Consider the following 19,794-nt stretch of genomic DNA (forward strand, 5'->3'; position numbering starts at 1 on the left):
CCCTTGCTGAACATTTCTGTGTAAACGAGCATCTTCAATGCTGCAATTCAGACTATAGGTGGTGGTCGTCGGAAGCAATCTTTGCTCTGTGTACTAACGTGTTCAGGACCGTTTTCTTGTGTACTGTTTGGTGGAAACTATTTGCATTCTAGTATCGATTAGTGTACATTGGTTTCCTGTGCACTGAATGACCAATCTGACGTCCTGTCTTCTGCTCAACAAAAACATCCAAGAACGGTAGCTTACCGTCGTTCACTATCTCATCTACATCTACATCTACATGGGCACTCTGCAAATCACACTTAAATGCTGGAAGAGGGTGTATCGAACCACTTTCACTATAATTCTACTTTCGAACAGCGAGCAGAAAAAGCTAGTACCTATATCGTGCTGTGCGAACTCGGATTTCCCTTATTTTGTATGATGATCGTTTGCCTATGCACGTCGGTGTCAGCAAAATATTTTCACATTCGGAGGAGGAAGTTGGAGACTGAAATTTCGTGAGAAGAGAAACGCGCATTTGTTTTAATGATGCCCACTGCAAATCCTGTATCATTTTCGTGACACTCTCTCCCCTGTTTCACGACAATAAAAAACAGGCCGTTCCTCTTTGAACTTTCTCGATCTACTCAGTTAATTCTATCTGGTTAGGATCCCACATCGCGCAGCGGTACTCCAAAAGAGGGCGGACAAGCGTAGTTTGGGAATTCTCTTTAGCAATTCTGCCAATAAATCGCAGTCTTTGTTTCGCCTTCCGAACAACATTCTCTATGTTTTCTTTCCAATTTAAGTTGTTCGTAATTGTAATTCCTAGGTATTTTAACCGAAGTTTAACAGATTCCTTTCAGCTCTCATGTGGATGATCTCACACTTTTCATTATTTAGGATCAATTGCTAATTTTGGCACCATGAAGATATCTGAATCGTTTTGCATTTGTTTTGATGTTCTGATGACATTACTAGAAAAAAAGACAGCATCATTTGCAAACAACCAAAGACGGCTGCTCAGATTTTCTCCTAAATCGTTTATATAGATCAGGAACAGCAGAGGGTCTCTATCACAACCTTGTAGAACGCCAGAAATCACTTCTGTTTTACTCGATGACTTTCCGTCAGTTATTACGAACTGTCGCATAACTGAGAAGATATTCCATAAGCACGCTATTTCATTAAAATCACTTGTAGGTGTCAAAAGCCTTCTGGGAATCTAGAAATACGGAATTAATTTGAAATCCCTTGCTAATAGCACTCAACACTCCATGTGAGTAAAGGATTAGTTGTGTTTCACAACAACGATGTTTTCTAAATCCGTGTTGACTGTGTATCAATAGACCGTTGTCTTCGAGGTAATTCATAATTTTCGAACACAATATATGTTCCAAAATCGTGCTGCATATCGACATTAATGATATGAACCTGTGGATTACTCCTACTAACGTTCTTGAATATTGGTGTGATCTGTGCAACTTTCCAGTCTTTCGGTACGGATCTTTCGTCTAGCGATCGGTTGTATATGATTGTTAAGTACGGAGCAATTGTATCAGCATACTATGAAAGGAACCTTACTGGTATATAGCCTGGACCGGAAGATTTGCTTTTGTTAAGTGATTTAAGTTGCTTCACAACTCTGAGGATATCTACTTCTATCTTCGGCAGCCGTTCGAATTCTGGAATATTTACTTCGTATTCTTTGGTGAAGGAATATCAGAAGGCTGTATTTGGTAACTATGCTTTAGCAGCACTGTCATCGATAGTATCTCCATTGCTATCCCACAGAGAAGTCATTGATTGTGTCTTGCCGCTAGCATGCTTTACATACGACCAGAATCGCTGTGGATTTTCTGCCAGGTTTCGAGACAATGTTTTATTGTGGAAACTATTATAAGCATCTCGCATTGAAGTCCGGGATAAATTACGAGCTTCCGTAAAAGATCGCCAATCTTGGGGATTTTGCGTTGGTTTAATTTTAGTGTGCTTTTTTAGTTGTTTCTGCGACAGTGTTGTGACTTTTGTTGTGAACCAAGGGGGATCAGCTCCGTTGTTGATTAATTTATTTGTCATAAATCTTTCAATTGCTGTTGACACTGTTACTCTGAATTCAAGCCACACCAGGTCTACACTTATATTATTAATTTGGAAGGCGTGGAGATTGTCTCTCAAGAATGCGTCAAGTAAATTTTTATCTGTCCTTTTGAACAGGTATATTTTTCGTTTATTTTTGGAGTATTTGGGAATTACGGTATTCAGTCTCGTTCTCGATAGTAAATTTAATTTTGGGCTGACATTGTCAGTGTAATTGACGATCATCTGCAGTACAATTTCGCCACGAGGCCGTATCAGGAAGGTGTTACCAACATATCGTAGGAAGAAAGACGCCCGAAACGTCACAGAGTTAAGAGCCAGTTCCTCAGAGTGCTACACGAACGAATTCGCGACTGACAGAGACAGTGGTGATCCCTTCGCTGTGCCATCCGTCATCTCATAATATTGGTCGTGGTACAAGAAGTACGTACTCATTAGAATATGAAGGGACAACTTGATGAATCCAGGTGTAAACTATTGGACCAAAAGTTCCAGCGTTTCTTATACTAGCACCCTCACACACACGCGCAGCTCGCTTTCCACACACGCGTACCTTTGGCCCTCTCTGATCGGTGCCACATGCTGCAACGTGCCCATACAAGAAGAAGACCGTACCAGGACCGCACAGTGGCGGAGATAGCCATCCAAAGCTCAAGTGTTTTATTTGAAATGACGTGGCTTGTAAACCGAGAAGATTTTATTCAGGCATGCCATCGAGAAAGGCCCTGAGGACACACATCAGAGAAATGAATGTACTTATTCAATTGTTTTTATACCTGGCAAACGATGTCCAAAGGCGAAGACTCGTTCCATACGGGCTAAAACGGTTGATGAAGAAGCCATCTGCGCTTTTATAAATAATACACTGAAGAGCAAAAGAAACTGGTACACCTGCCTAATATCGCGTAGGGCCCCCGCGAGTGGGCAGAAGAGTCGCAACATGACGTGGCATGGACTCGATTAATGTCTGAAGTAGTGCTTGAGGGAAATGTCATCATGACTGCAGCAGCGCTGCCCACAAATCTGTAAGGGTACGAGGCGCTGAAGATCCACTCTTAACAGCATGTTGCAAGGCATCCCAGATATGCTCAAAATGATCATGTCTGGGAAGCTTGGTGGCCAGCGGAAATGTTTAAACTCAGAGAAATGTTCCTGGAGTCACTCTGTAGCAATTCTGGACGTGTGGGGTGTCGCACTGTCCTGCTAGAATTGCCCAAGTCCGTCGGAATGCACAATGGACATGGATGCAGGTGTCACCTGTCAGAGTCGTATGTAAACGTATCAGAGGTCCCATATCATTACAACGGCACACGCCCCACACCATTACACAGCCTCCACCAGCTTGAACAGTCCCCTGCTGACATGCAGGGTCCATGGATTCATGAGGTTGTCTCCTTGCCCATGCACGTTCATCCACTTGAAACAATTTGAAACGAGACTCGTCCGACCAGGCAAGATGTTTCCAGTCATCAACAGTCCAATGTCGGTGTTGACAAGGCGTAAACCTTTGTGTCGTGCAGTCATTAAGAGTACACGAGTGAGCCTTCCGTTCCGAAAGCCCATATCGATGATATGGGAGGCCAATACTTGTTGATGGCCCAGCACTGAAATCTGCAGCAATTAGTGGAAGGGTTGTACTTCCGTCACTTCGAATGATTCTCTTCAGTCGCCGTTGATCCCATTCTCGCAGGATCTTTTCCCGGCCGTAGCGATGCCGGAGATCTTATGTTTTACCGGATTCCTGATATTCACAGTAAGCTCGTGAAATGGTCGTGCGGGGAAATCCCCACTTCATCGCTACCCCGGAGATGCACTGTCCCAGTGCTCGTGCGCTGAGTATAATATCACTTTCGAGCTCACTTAAATCTTGACAACCTGATATTGTAGCAGCAGTAACCGATCTAACAACTGCGTCAGACACTTGTGTCATATAGGCGTTTCCGACTGCAGCGCCGTATTCTGCCTGTTTATATATCTCTATATTTCAATACGCAAGTCTATACCAGTTTCTTTGTCGCTTCAGTGAATGTGACGAATACAGGTGTGATTCCCTCAAAAAGAGCAGTTGAGTGTCATTCATTTACAGCTAAGTGACAGCATACGCCACCATTATAGATGCGAGAGCGCTTGTCATACATGTCAATAGAATGGGATCTTGAGCAGCTGAATCTTACGTATCGCTGAAAAAAGCTTATGGCGTGGTCGGAAACACCCAAATGGTAGTATCGTGAATTGAGGAGGCAATCATTAAAACAAAAACGTTTCCGTAGAGGCAGAATCTTCTCACGAAATTTCAGTCACCAACTTTCTCCCCAGAGTGTAAAAATATTTTGTTGGGGCGTACCTACATGCGTAGGAGTGATCATCATAATGAAATAAGAGAAGTTAGAGCTCGCTGTTCAGATTAGACGAATTTATCGGTTATATCATTGTGGTTCCTTCAAGAAGGTCACTACAGATGTATACCCTTGTCAGCGTGAGCCACCCTTTTGTTTCTAATGATATCGATGTAAACGATATTTTAAACTCCAGTCATCCTCCTAATAAACAAAAACTGACCTGGTATTATGGATAGTAGTGTATTTTAAGTGATTTTTTAGCTATTCCTTACACAACTTTTTAAGTGTTTTACGTTGCAAATTGGAGCTCTAACATTTATAGCGGAGTTTTTATGGTACTGTCTTCTGAAGTTGAAAATCAGGTTCACCTGTGAGTTATGGATTTCAATGTCACAGAACATAGGTACTTTATGGAGAGACCTTTGAGAGTAGGTCTTGATATTGCCTTTTTTAGGACAGTGAATGCAACGCGCTGTTCATGATTTTGGTCACTTGATTTTTCTAAGATCCAAGTAGTGTGGAAGTCTTGTACCCTCAAGAGCTGCAAATAGCCCTATACATGGTAGAGTAGGCCTTTCAATTGATAAGTGTTACAGGCTTGCAATTGAAGATAATCAGCAACCCAGTACACCCATTTGGAAATGTCGCGTAAGTTGTGCAGTGAGTTAACTGCCAACCATAGGCACTGCATGTTTCCATAGGATTACTAAATCATTTCTGATAAATTCGAGTATGGTTCCCTCAATAACCCTCTTGCTTTGGATGTCTTTTGCTGGCCAAGGTTACAGAGGACTGTGATAAACGAGGGTCTGCTGCTACGGCCTATACAACACTCTACATAACAGCTTAGGATTTTCGGTATATCATGCACGCTGTTCTGGAGCAGTTCCACAGCGGGTTCTTCCGAAGGTACGTGATGTTGTCGTTTACATATAACTCCCGTAAATTACAGGTGTAGAGCTCACGTTCAATAACGTCCATGATGCGTTCAGATCAGAGGAATTTGATAACTACAACATCAATTTCAAATTTCAAATTTGCGTGAAATCTTATGGGACTTAACTGCTAAGGTCATCAGTCCCTAAGCTTACACACTACTTAACCTAAATTATCCTAAGGACGAACACACACACCCATGCCCGAGGGAGGAATCGAACATCCGCCGGGACCAGCCGCACAGTCCATGACTGCAGCGCCCTAGACCGCTCGGCTAATCCCGCACGGCAAACACCATCAATGTGAATGCTCCTCAAAACTTTGCAGCACGATTTAAGCCTTATGCTACAGAAAATTATCATGACGCTTGTTGAGGAGGTCCTCACAATAGTAGAATATTTGATGTGAAATGACTTTATGTGGGGACTTGAGAAATTTTACAAGCGTGCTAGGTTGTAGGACATTGTGTTGGTGTGGGAGATTGCGTTCTGCACTTCTTGTCAGACAGTCGAGCAGGATGAATCGTGACGCATGGAGGCCCTGTGTTAAGAGGCAACTTGCGTATAGGACTGGCACCAGAAAGCACCCGAAGTGCGGACGCGTGTGTCATCAGCACAGTGTTTTGAGGTGACCATGTCCGGCTGGCAGGAGCCAGTGGTGCGGAAACTCTCTGAAAGACGGGGCAGCCTGGAAGCACTCTTCGGTGCAGTGTTTGTTACAGTAAAGAAGAACTGCACCACAAGATGATTAGTAAAGACACAGTTGTTCACATGCTATCTCAGCAATGGTGACAGTTGTTTAAACATTAAGTATGAGCATAGCAAAGGTGGACTTAAATTTAGAGCAAGTCAGCTCTGACTTTCGAACGTAAGGTAACTGGTATGGGGTAAAGTGTTTAAATGTGACGTCAGGTGGTAGGGGAAGTTTTGAAACACACCTGCCGCACTGTCAAGTGAACTCGAACGTCATAGGGAAACACATGATATTTGAATTTCTCGTCATTTTCAAATTAACACAAGCGACCTGGCAACCATGCAGCCTGCACTCATATCCTCTGGTCTGCCATTTTGGATTGTGATATTACAGCGCTGAGGAAAACGCAGGAAATCTGAAAACCATGCCACCTGCACCCGAATCCACAACTTCATTATCTTCGTTCGCCATCTAGTGTTTTTATGAATTTCACACCAACAGGACAATGCCTATACTGGCTTTTTTGAATTTCGACCATCTTACACTGGACTCGTAGAGGTGACATCATAGGAGTGGGGAAAACGCTATATTGTTTGAAAACTACGACAAATTATGAATGTCCTGCCATTTTATACATAGGGTAATAGGCACATTTCGAATTTCTGTCCACATTTTTTTCTATTCTCCACCATTTTACGTACAGAGCGATTTTCCTATATCAGAGAGATGGACGGGAGAAATCTGGCAACAGCACATGATGTCATAGGGGTGAGGAGGAAATTGGGCAACAATACAGACTGCAAACTTACCGATAAAGCCCGACTACTCATTTTTCTAATGCTTTGGAGAGGTACAACGGTGTTACTACCGACATTATTGTGCAGATTGGGTACGATTTTCGGTCATAACTGGTAGTAATTGAGGGAATTCTGACTGCATGACAGCACATCAGCGACATCCTGTGTCCTGATGTGCTACCTCTGATGGGACAGTATAGTGGTGCCATTTTTCAACAAGACAATGCTCGTCCACTCATGGCATCTATCCCTATGAACTGTCCGCGTGATTCTGAGGTGCTCCTGTGGCCACCAGTTTCCCTAGATCAGTCGTCGATAGAACATGTGTGGTACCAGCTTGGAGGCCATCTCGATCCCAGTGCCATTGCTCACAATATCAAGAACCATTTACAACAGTTGATGCCCACTTGTCTCAGGAGAGAAAACAACGGCTTTATGTCACCATTCGCAACCGAATCAGTGTAGACATCCACGCCAAGTGGGGTGCAATGTCATACTAATAAGCAGACTCACATTCTCAAGGTCATTGTAAATTTGACTCGATTTTGTAACCACTGAAATGACATCACATATTCCCTCAACCCGAAAAGTTTAATTTCGTTTCCCCTTTCCTTTTTGGGTGCTTCATTATTTTTGTCAGGCAGTGTATGTTTTGCCACGTAGGCACGGAATTTGGTATAGCCCGCCATTCCATGAAGAGAGGTCATCTTTTATGGCCCACTGTAATGCCCTTGTTTTATTAGGAGCGCAAAAGACAGGTTTTATTCAGTGCTTTTCCAGTATGTGCCTGATGTTTTCCAGTAGGATGCCGGTGTACAGTATAAAGAAAATGGGGCTGCCTCTTTCTCCATAACTTCGTCTATTCTACAGGTTCTACTGTAGTGGTAGGGGCACAGAGAGCATCTGATCTGTCACCTCGATTAGTCGTATTTCCACAACACTGAAGATGCTGTTTATACATCCATTTATAAAATATTACAAGCCTTAAATAATAAAATATCGCCGTTGGAAATTTTTTTGGTCTTTATGAGGCATTTGATTGTATAGGTCATGTTACACTCTTAGAGAAATTCAAGTTTTATGGAAGCAATGGTTTTACACACAACTGATTTGAATTGTACTTAAAATAGAATGAAAAACGTTGTGCTGGATAATTAAAACAATGTTGGAAGGTTAGAATTTCCTTTTATTGACCGAGAAAAACCAAAATCAGAAAGTGAGTCCCACAGCGTTCAATTAGGGGTCCGCTCGTTTTCTTCAAATATGTGAATGACCTTCCACTTAAGTTTCAAAAAACGGAATTGTTACTTTTTGCAGACGATGCTAATGTTGCAGTAGATACCATACTACCATAGCCTGGGCACCATGCCGGGGTCACCGGCGACAGATGCAGCGCCTCTTCGACCGCCAATGCAGGCCCTCAGGCTCGGACCATATACGGAGCGACTTGGGAGAGGAAAGTGTGTAAGTCGGCCGTGCGCCCCCTAGAGGTCAGTTCTTCAGCACACCTGACGATGAAGACATGTCTGATAGCCGAAATATTGTGCCTAATGGACACTATAAACTTGAAGTACACTCTTGTACTGTTCGATGAATTAATAATTACTTTCTCTGTTGAATATGCTGAAGTATTGACGTGGTGGAACGAAGGCCAGTTTTTCTCTTTAGTACAGCTCTGACAAATGTCGGTACGCCGTATCGAATGGATCATTCACATTGTACATGCTGAATCCATTCTATGGTGGGTAATGTCAGACATATATTAAAACTCAGATTGGACCATTACATTATCTAGAAATAAGTTAAATGTCTGATACTCCATCAACGATTGATGGTTTATATCTGCCTGAATGACTTATTACGATCCTGTGCGTAGATGACGCTCCATGGTTCAAAAGCTTGACATGACTCGTTGTGGTACACCAGCAACCCTCTACACCAACTTCAAAATCTATGGCATGGTGGGCAAGCTAGCTGTCTAGGGAATCCAGCTGCCAGGATTGGAATAATGTCGATAGATCGTTGTGCATGAGTACAGTCCACTGTAGAGGTGAAATGGATTATCCCATGTCATAACAAAACCAGACTATAAGAACTTGTCGCTTGAGTCTAGCAGTATCTTGTTTTCAAGTGCTGTCTTCAGCAAGGCCTACTCTGCGCCATTCAGTGGTCCTATTTAGGCCATTCGGCTTTGTCTACATGTATCTGCATCATCTGCTAGCTGCTGGCCTATGAGGCGCTGCTACATCTGATGCTACGGGGCATGAGCTGGGACCAATAAGAGGGGCCACCTTGTGGGATGACCTCAGCTGGTTTCTGGGCATCTTCAAGGGGTCCTGGGTTTGGGTCCAGTACACCAGTGCACCTTGCGACTAGTCAACTGCCGGGACAGTATGGCCGTTTTATACCTGAGCCTGCTGCTTCTGTAACCCTGATGTCAGCCTGACCGCTGCGAGGAAGTCAGCCACCCTTCGCTTTCGCCTGATGTTATCCAAGCACGTGAATGGTTACTTTGCTGAGGTAGTCTCTGTTGGCTGGGGGTCAAAGGACGCCACCGAGTCACCATCGTCAAGTCACCCTACTAGCGTCTCATTAAATATACTAGTGGTCCATGTTCCCATCTGGCGAAGCAGCAGACTCTTGTGTCCATCTCAGCAAAAAAAAAGCCATAAGCCAGGTGATGAAAAACACCTCAATATTTAGGTGATCTTGCACGAGAAGATGTATTGAGTTCGGTGTATTGGAGAAGACGCCACCTTGGACCTCTGCGAGGAGAAGTTGCCTTACTGTTAGAACACGGCCAGGGCTGTGAAGGTGCTGACACGATGGGTAAGATGGACCAATGCTATCAACAGTCATGCGTTATGCCTTGATCCTGTTGTTTCAGAAACAGTAGCGGACCAGGCTTTCGTACACACAGTGTAACAGAATGACGCTTTCAAAATTTGGGATTTTGTAGAGGTGACATTCAGAACGTTTTGATATAAGGAACCTATAGCGAGAAATGTGAAATTAAGTTTGTACAGCAGTAGGAGATATTTGACCTATCACTTTGTTAAGTACCCTTCCATCCATGGACGTTATGTTATTGCTGCGAATGGAAGATTGTAATCGTCCGCAGCTCGTGGTCGTGCGGTAGCGTTCTCGCTTATCACGCCCGGGTTCCCGGGTTCGATTCCCGGCGGGGTCAGGGATTTTCTCTGCCTCGTGATGACTGGGTGTTGTGTGATGTCCTTAGGTTAGTTAGGTTTAAGTAGTTCTAAGTTCTAGGGGACTGATGACCATAGCTGTAAAGGCCCATAGTGCTCAGAGCCATTTGAACCATTTTTGAAGATTGTAATCACATAACTACAGTGGTCTGTCTAAAGCCAGTGTACCGGAAGTTGTGTCCGTTGTGCTTTTCGTCCTCCAGTCCACTCACTTCACCCACTGGCGCTGTGTTGCAAACATACAGTTAGTCAATGTGAGACAGTGTACAGTTGTCTGCTTATGTGCTTATGGTGCGTACTGTAGTTAATTTTCGACTTCATGGAGGGTAGGTAATTTACACATTTGGAGAGCTTGCTAATCTGCATTTTTGTTATGGCGAATCTCTCGGGAATGCCAGTGCAGCTTTTCGGTTGTACACAGGAAGATACCCAAACATACGACTTCCTAGCATCCCATTATTCGTTAGAGTTGATCGTCGACTGAGGAAGAGAGGAGCCGTGTCAGGTGATACACAACAGGAAGGCACTAGGGGGACACGATCCGCTGAATTTGAGGAAGACGTGATGGAACATTTAGCTACCACTTCACGCGAAAGCACACGTTTAATTGCCCACGCAATGCACGTAGATTACATGAGTGTCTGTTGGGTTTTTCATGATGCGCTTCTACATCCATTCCCTTGATCACCCAGTCTAAACTATGGGTCAGCCTGAGTTTGAACCTTGGCAGCAATTCTCAAAGTTGTTCCTTCGACAGTGTGCCGCTGCACCACTTTCCCAGACCTCGTGCTGTTTAGCGATGAGTCAAGGAAGGGTATTTTTAATTCCCACAATATCCAGCAATGGACTGTTGATAATCCACGCACTATCCTTACGAGAAGTTACCCGGTGTGATTATCAGTAAACAATTGAGCTGTAGTTCTTGAAGATCACCTTCTTGAGCCACACGTCTTACCAGATCGTTTAAATGGTTCACATTATTTGCACTTTCTGGAGTATGCCTTGCCTGAATTTCTGGAGGACGTTCCCTTTGCAATTACGTGGCAATTTGGTCGTCAGGCCAGAGCATACCCAACACACAACTAGAAGCGGACGTGCAATTCCTTGGCCTTCGTGCTCCCCTACAACGAACCCCCCGCCCGTGTCACGCCACCTCTAGAATATATCCTCTGGGGGATTAAGTGCCTTGTGTACTCAACGTTAATAGGAAAAGTTAGTGAGCTTATTGAGCATCTTTACACCATCTGATACCATCAGAGGGGAGTGTGGAATCTGACAGAGAATCAGACAACACATAGTTCGTCATTGCACATTAGGTAAGGAAGTTGATCAGCACATTGAACATTTACTCTAAAGTAGTGAAGCCAATGATTTACAATATCTGATTGTACTGTACTGTTTTGCCAGTGAAATTTTTCCAAACTACAGTAGTCTGGTTTTTCATTTAGCTTATTAAGTGCATAGTAAGTGCATAGTTATGCAGAAACTTTTATTTCACATTTATGGCTATAGGTTCCTTATACAAACGTTTCGAATTATATCTACAATTTTTAAAACATCATTTTGTTAAACCTTGTATACCGCCAGCTTTAGTCAAGCATCGCCCGCATCTCGTGGTCGTGCGGTAGCGTTATCGCTTCCCACGCCCGGTTTCCCGGGTTCGATTCCCGGCGGGGTCAGGGATTTTCTCTGCCTCGTGATGGCTGGGTGTTGTGTGCTGTCCTTAGGTTAGTTAGGTTTAAGTAGTTCTAAGTTCTAGGGGACTGATGACCATAGATGTTAAGTCCCATAGTGCTCAGAGCCATTTTTTTTTTTTTTTAGTCAAGCATCAGGGAGTCACGACCAGGGCCCAGCTATGAGTGGAGGTCTTACGCTAGTCTATGGTTCAAGATGGGTCAGCAAGCTGCCACCACCGACCGTTGCCTCCATTTGCTGCAGGCTTTCTATCAGCATTATGTCTAAATGTTGCTGACTTTGTGCCTTCCGACCTGTGGGCCACATGCTGGCTGGCCTCCAACTGCTGTTGGCCGCAAATTCGAGGTCCATGGTTCAGTGTAAACCATCAAACCGTTCCTGTCCGTCACTGCCTGTATGAGCAAACGTTGTATCTCATTGTCACCGCGTATGAGATATAACGTTGTTTCTGTCAGTAACCGCCAGTGTCGTCAAACACTTCCTGATTGTTTTCTCTTGTGCCGGCACATATCACCACTGTGAGCCACTGCCATCCGCACTGGGATCCAAAGTTTGATTTTGCACGCACAGCGTGTCCTGAACCGAGTTGTGCATGCGTGCCAGACGGTGAAGCTATCTACACTGGCTGACTTTCGCTGCCTTGCGTTTGGTCCTGTCAGCGACATGGCGGACTGCTGACCTCGCTGCTTTCCCAAGCCGCTGTCCGTTGCTCAGGGCGGCGCCGCACTCTGACATGACAAGAGCCTGCTTGATAACCTAAGAACGCCGGTGCCTTGGAGGGAGCTGATCGCCGCCCTGCACTATCACGATTGTTGTAGTTTGTTATGGAATAAAAATAATACTAATAATACTTAACATTGCTCTTTTCATAGCGGAACACTGGTCGACCACCAGATCCACGTGCTACACCACCACAACAACGCCTCACGTGGAAAGCTACAGGCCTGCCTGACTGCTAACAGTCCAGTTTCACAAGCGTCTATAGAGGTCTCAGAAGTATTGTTGCCATGGACGACTGGATCAAGTATAACATCACCAGCTCTATCTTGCAGCATCAAGAATGCTTGGGGAGAGTGAATTCATTGTTTCTCCCTATCCTGTTTCGTGTATGGTGGGGAATAACAAGACATCATAGAAACACGATGGTGGAATCTATGAATTCAGAAGAAACTGCCCATCTGTCACTATTCCGTGGAATGAAAAGGAATACTTAAAACTTCTGTTTTCATGACGAAATGATGGTCAATCATGTGGTAACCACCTGCATACCACTGCAATCTTGTGTAGGGCGGCGAGCTATATGCCTATCTCACCACTAGCAGTCCAGCTGCAGTCACCCACCATAGAGGTCATCCACCCTGACCTATATAAAAAATGATGTTTTTAATGAACCACTTCTCACTTCTAATTCCACAACAGCTAAGGAATTGGTAGTATGCACTCATCGACTTGGGTATCATCCTAAAAACAATAGTTCTGCATTTACTGAACTGCGGCAGGCTAATCTGTATGCCAATTTAATTTCCTTTTTCATTTAATATTGTGCTGAACTCACTCGTTATTGGAAGGTTTTCGTGTGCATGAGAACGCACAGTGCGTGGGATGTGATACGACCGGATACGGAATGTGGAGATAAAAACGAGTCTTTGGTGAGAGAGCAGGTTGGTAGCTCAGATGCTGACTTCATGGAAGTGAGGATGTCAGAGCGGAGCATGGGGTAGGGGTTATTGTGTATCTTTTGCCCCGGCATGCCCAGTGGCTGAAATAGTGCTAGGGAGCAGCAGGAGAGCGCAGCTTTTTCGTGTTTTTCAAGTGGTCTTTGCAGATATCCATAGGACGCTTTTTGGAAGAAAACACAGCCTACAGCAATGATGGCCTAGCTTCGTGCATTGCTCTCTGTATTTCAGGGGGCTTCTAATGCAAGGCTAGTTGCTGCTCACGAAAATGTGCCATTGGTACTTTACTCAGTGACATCACGGAGACACCGCTGAAGCAGCAATTTTTTAGTAATAGGAGGGAGTTTTGTGGTGTGATTGGCATCAAATGCGACGCATGCAGGATTCAAAACTTAGAAAATGCCTCGCTATTGGACCACTATTTTCTGCATCTTACACCACTGGCGAGCAGGCATAGTTTGGCGGGAAAAGAAAGCTGGACGTTAGAATCCATGAAAGAAAGTCTAGGGGATTACTTCTGAAGACGTGGAGGAGTGCACTGCTTAAGATTTTTTCAGAAGACGTGCAAGTATTCTTCATGTAGACGGACTTCTTCGGAGAACGCAATAGTGTTCGGATGTAAAAGAATTTTTAGAAGATGTGGTAGAGTTCGCACAGAGATTTTCATACACAGACGTAACAAGTGCGGATATTGAGTTATCACGGATGTGTACCTGTGCACATCTTACGCATGTCAGCTGCGTACGTGGGAGACAGAGATCAGCGCCACATAACAAACGAGCCGGCAATGAAGCTGGACCAGTAGCAACACACCCTCGTCTTCAAAAAATGGCTCTGAGCACTATGGGACTTAACATCTGAGGTCATCAGTCCCCTAGACTTAGAACTACTTAAACCTAACTAACCTAAGAACATCACACACATCCATGCCCGAAGCAGGATTCGAACCTGCGACCGTAGCAGCAGCGCGGTTCCGGACTGAAACACCTAGAACCACTCGGTCACAGCGGCCGACACCCTCGTTTTCAAACAAGAGCCATGCGCACGACGGCAGTGTTTATCACGGCGTTCGTGCATCATTATGGTGAGTAAAAATAGCAGCACCGATAGCTAGGGCATTCTTGGACCTCACTTGAATTTCTGTCTCAAATTCACCTTGGTGTGTCCGTTTTGCAATTAGTCACCTGGTCTAGAGTCACTGTCATGTAGAATTCACAAGCCTTGCAGTTCACCTTTTTATCGATATTACAGTCAGGAAGGCTTACTTTCTCGTTCAATCGAGTAACACTGTTACTCAATTAAAGCCTTTAATTAGATTTCTAGCTTTTGTGTTTTAAATCAGTGCACATTTTCTCATAGTTTGCGCATACGATTGATGGTTTTGGTGAATAAATCATCGTATTTAAATGATATACTATTTCTGTTACACTCGTTTCACTTAATTATTGTTTGCATAAGTGTCCACTTTCGAGATCTACAGCTTGGGCCATAAAAAATTAGCGTCATCTAGTAAAATTGTGCACATTAAACTCACAGCTTAGATCTTAAAAGCACGGACCTACTCACAATCAATTTTCTGGGTTAGGATAACCTTCCACGCGTGGGGATTTCGCTCCATGATTCTGTTTCGCTGGAGCCAGAAGTGCTGCCAGTGTGATCGAGCGACTTCACGGGTCAGCATCGTCAACGCAGCGTGGTGAGTGACACCAGTGTTTTGGCTGTATTCATTACAGTGGTTGACACTGTCTGGTCGATTAGCTTGGCGAGTTGGGCTCAAGGTTCAATTCGTGAAAGTGGACTCAGGCGACGATTTAAGGGAGTTTAGGGGGAAAACTAAAGAAACAAATGCTAGCTTGCACCCATTTAGTTGTGTGCAGTGTAATTTTCAGGGGCGTAGTGTTCCAAACACTTAAACTACAGTGGAGACCTGTGTTAAATATAAAAAGGCCTGAGCGTTATTCCAGAGAATGTAGAGAGTTTGCAAGGTTGGCATTCAGGCGTAAGGATTAAGAATGATTTGTGGAGTTTCTTAGTTAATATTAAGTCCTTTATTGTGATATTTTTTGCTATTGATGTAGCTGTATGAGGTGGCGATGTAGCACACTGTGCTCGCATTGGAAGGATGACTGTTCAAACCTTGCCCGGCCATCCATATTTGTTTTTTCCATGATTTCCCTTATTCGCCCCAGATAAATACCGAGAACGTTCCTTTGAAAAAGGCACAACTGATTTCCTTCTCCATCCTGTCATTATGCCAGGCTGTCGACGGGATGTTAAACTCTAATCGCTCTTTCTTCATTTCTTCCTACTGATGTAGACACGGGCTTCATAATGAGTAATGGGAAACAAGGGATTACCACTACAGAGGTGTTCAGTGTTTTCTAGGATAAGTGGCGTTTGTGGACAACCTGTTAACAGTTGCAAGCTGGCTTGTTTGTCAGAGGGGCAATTGTTGGACATGGGCACGTTACGTTGAGTTGGAGACGCGCAAACGGTTGTGCTGTATTATGAGGAATTAAGAATTGCTCAGACATTTGAAGTGCTGAGGAAAGGCTCGTTGCAGCGTTATAGGAGACAAAATAGTTGTAGATATTATCGGGAGCAATTAACTACTGCATAACAAAGAGTGGGCGAATCTACAGAAAGTTTCGCGGATAGAATAAGGTAAATCAGTGTCAATAGATATGAGTCGACTGTAAGTGATAACACGAGTAAGATACTTCTGCAGGAAGCAGAACAAACAGCGTTTGACACATACTATGGGTGTTACCTTCCGATGTATCGATGAAGGTAAGAGCTGAATTTTCGGAAGACTTTGTGGAAGCATTAGAAACGGCAACAGCCATAGTAGAAATAGACACAGTGACTCGTGTCCGCGATAGAAGTGTTTCCTTCCGCTGACGTCAGATGTTACCATCGTGGCTACATACGACGGGCTTCCCATTAGTCAATGAGTAGAAAATGTGCAAGGGTGCCCAGACGATAGTTTTTAAGGTGGGAGGACTAGATATGGGGTACGGAGTATTTTTGATTGAAAGACTAAAGGTGACTTCGTGATTGCAAAGTACCCGTAAGTAAGGTGCTGTTCCAACACTTAAAAACCTGCGTCATACCGTGTTTTAAAACATTTTGTTGAATAAAATATTTTTTTTCCTTTCTCTGAGAGCTAGGAGGGTGCCTCCTTCCCTCACCCCCACTCTTGTCCCCAGGCGCCCTTGAAAATGAGGAAGGGCAGGATATCGAGAACGGGACTGTAGGCGGTATAGGGGACATGAGGGGACATTACAGGACGACACGGAATGGGAATAACCTGGAATTAAACCATACTGAGGTCTCTGGGGCCAGAGTGACGCTCCCAGTAAATTTTAGCATAACTGAATCGAGTGCAGAGGGGGAATTTTGCTTAAATTGCTTAATGGATGGAAGGAAACACAACTTTTTATTGGAAACAGGTGCGAACATGTCTGTGGTTAGACCGTATTTGATGGGAAAGAGAAGATTAGACCCACCATGGTATAATTTATGAGGAGTGGGTGGTAATGATGTGCTTTCGCTGGGATCGGCGATATTGGGTTTCCTTTTGGGGGCAACATTAATGGGAATGTTGCAAGTTTTGTCTCGTATAGGTGATGGCAACAACATGATATTACGGTTAGAGTCGTCTTACATCAGAAGTGATAGGTGTCAGTAAGTCACATTCATGTACGACATTCCCAACCATGGGCCATGAGTAAAATTTGAGTCGAATTGTATGGGGACTAGATCGAAATGTTGTGGGTCCGCTCACATGTTGCTAAGGTTGTTTCGAGAACGCTGCTGAAGTTTAGCCCAATATGGTCCAGGCTGGACAGCTGGAGCATGGTCTACACCTTGGCCTCCAGGATCAGGTAGCCTCAGTCCTCTGTTTTTTCTACCTGGAGTCCTATCAGAAGAGAAGAGTACAGTACTACCGTTGATGACGTTGAAGTGGAGCAGCGAACTTGTTAATCTATACGAGATGATCCAAGGGTGCTTGGAAGGGCCGGCCGGTGTGGCCTTGCAGTTCTAGGCGCTTCAGTCTGGAACCGCATGACCGCTACGGTCGCAGGTTCGAATCCTGCCTCGGGCATGGATGTGTGTGATGTCCTTAGGTTAGTTAGGTTTAAGTAGATCTAAGTTCTAGGGGACTGATGACCACAGATGTTAAGTCCTAAGTACTCAGTGCCATTTGAACCCATTTTTTTGCTTGGAAGGTTTCACAACTCACTGTAGAGACGACTGGGGTATTGCATCTAAATACGAGGACGACATATAAGAGCACAGTAAACTGTAACGCGTAACGGGCTAAAGGAGTATTTCATTTCTTGTTAACGTAGCCCGCGGCTGAAATTTGAACACAATTGATCTAAAAGTTCACATTTCAAACACACTTATACTAACTAGGACAATATTTCATACCCAAATCAGTATCGGATCATAACCATACATTCAAAATTACCTCCCAAATAGCTCGTTTGCGGGGCCACGTTTGTTGGAACGTTTCGTTTTCAATTACCGTGTTATTTATCCCGTGTTAATTTTTGCTATTAATTATGATACACCTGACAACGAAATAAGCATTCAACTTTGTCCAATAATTTAAAATTTTCGTGTGTCAAATATAAGGGTAAGAGTTATCCGAGATTGTCAGGCAACATACGAGGAGCGTTGAATAACTAATGCTACAATTTTTTTCTCTCTGCCAACTTCGGTTGGAAAAATACTGAATCTCTATCTGAGATCGAGGAATATACCCACTTCAGTCCCTGTTGCTTCATGAAGTTACGATAGATGGCGGCGCTACACGTAGCCCTCAAATTGGCGTCCGTAACGGAGGTGCGTTCCAAGCAGAGAGCTGTCACTGAGATTTTTTTTTTTTAATCGGAAACAAGAGTATCATATATATTCACAAGCGCTTGCAGAATGTCTACGGAGACTTGGCAGTGAACAAAAGCACCATAAGTCTTAGGGCGACGCGTCCTTGACCATCGCAACAAGGTCGCGCTAACTTGTCCGATCTCCCGCATGCAGGTCCGTCGCACACATCTGTGACTCCTACAGTGTCAGAACGTGTGGACATTCTCATTGGAGGCGATCGACGGATGACAATCAAACACCTCATTGCTCAACTGGATGTCTCTGTTGGTAGTTCAAATGGTTCAAATGGCTCTGTGCACTATGGGACTTAACATCTGAGGTCATCAGTCCCCTAGAACTTAGAACTACTTAAACCTAACTAACCTAAGGACATCACACACATCGAAGCCCAAGGCAGGATTCGAACCTGCGTCCGTAGCGGTGGCGCGGTTCCACACTGAAGCGCCTAGAACCGCTCGGCCACTCCGGCCGGCTGTTGGTAATGCTGACACATTCGTCCACCAGTTGGGGTACTGAAAGCAACGTAGGAGCATCGGTGCAGAATTGCTTGCGTCTTACGAGGCTGAAACGGAGATTATGTTGATAAATAGGTGTTCGCAGCCAAAAGAGTGTGGAATACTATAGCATATTGGAATCGTGAATAAAACTAACCTGCTTTCAGAAAAAAATAAATGTGTTGCATTAGTTACTGAACGCCCCTCATAAGACTGAGGTGGCAGGATTTCTTTGGATACAAAACTAGACAAAGTGGATCAGCGTCTCGTTTACCTGGCAGGCAGCATCGACGTCTGCGTAGAGCCCCCAGGAGCGGCCGGCGCAGGAGAAGGCGGTGTGCGGCGGCGAGTGCAGCTGCGGGTAGAGTGGCGGGTCGCGCGGCAGGTGCAGCTCGTGGTAGGGGTCGCGCGGGGCCGGCAGCGGGAACAGGATCGACACGCCGCCTAGCACCGCCGGCGCTGCACACAGACGTTAGCACTCAGCCACTAGCGTGGTAAGTCATGTGCATTGCTAACTGTAGTAATGTAAACTTGGGAACGTCAAAAGAAAAACGCCAGCAACGATAGTAAATCACGAAATTTTACTTGTTGTGCGTATGCAATAAAGCAGTAAGAATACTTGATTGAATTTGTAAGTGGTTTAGGGGTACACAGTGTGAGAAATGTAGAGCACACAGCTACCAGCTCTGGTAGCAACAGTGAAATGGCAGGGCATGAGCTTGGACGACAGATATAATTACACTACTGGCCATTAAAATTGCTCCACCACGAAGATGACGTGCTATAGACGCGACATTTAACCGACAGGAAGAAGATGCTGTGATATGCAAATGATTAGCTTTTCAAAGCATTCACACAAGGTTGGTGCCAGTGGCGACACCTACAATGTGCTGACATGAGGAAAGTTTCCAACCGATTTCTCATACACAAATAGCAGTTGACCGGCGTTGCCTGGTGAAACGTTGTTGTGATGCCTC

General features: G+C 44.5%; 1 protein-coding gene across 1 annotated transcript in view; it reads right to left on the reverse strand.

Moving 5' to 3' along the window:
- Positions 1-19,794, reverse strand: part of LOC126183719 (U-scoloptoxin(01)-Cw1a-like) — a 114,836-nt gene that overhangs the window by 12,188 nt on the left and 82,854 nt on the right. Inside the window, exon 2 of the mRNA XM_049925906.1 lies at positions 19,092-19,276. Coding sequence (XP_049781863.1) covers positions 19,092-19,276 — 185 coding nt within the window. The remainder of the gene's footprint in view (positions 1-19,091; positions 19,277-19,794) is intronic.

Source organism: Schistocerca cancellata, chromosome 4 (assembly GCF_023864275.1).
Source record: "Schistocerca cancellata isolate TAMUIC-IGC-003103 chromosome 4, iqSchCanc2.1, whole genome shotgun sequence".
Taxonomy (NCBI): domain Eukaryota; kingdom Metazoa; phylum Arthropoda; class Insecta; order Orthoptera; family Acrididae; genus Schistocerca; species Schistocerca cancellata.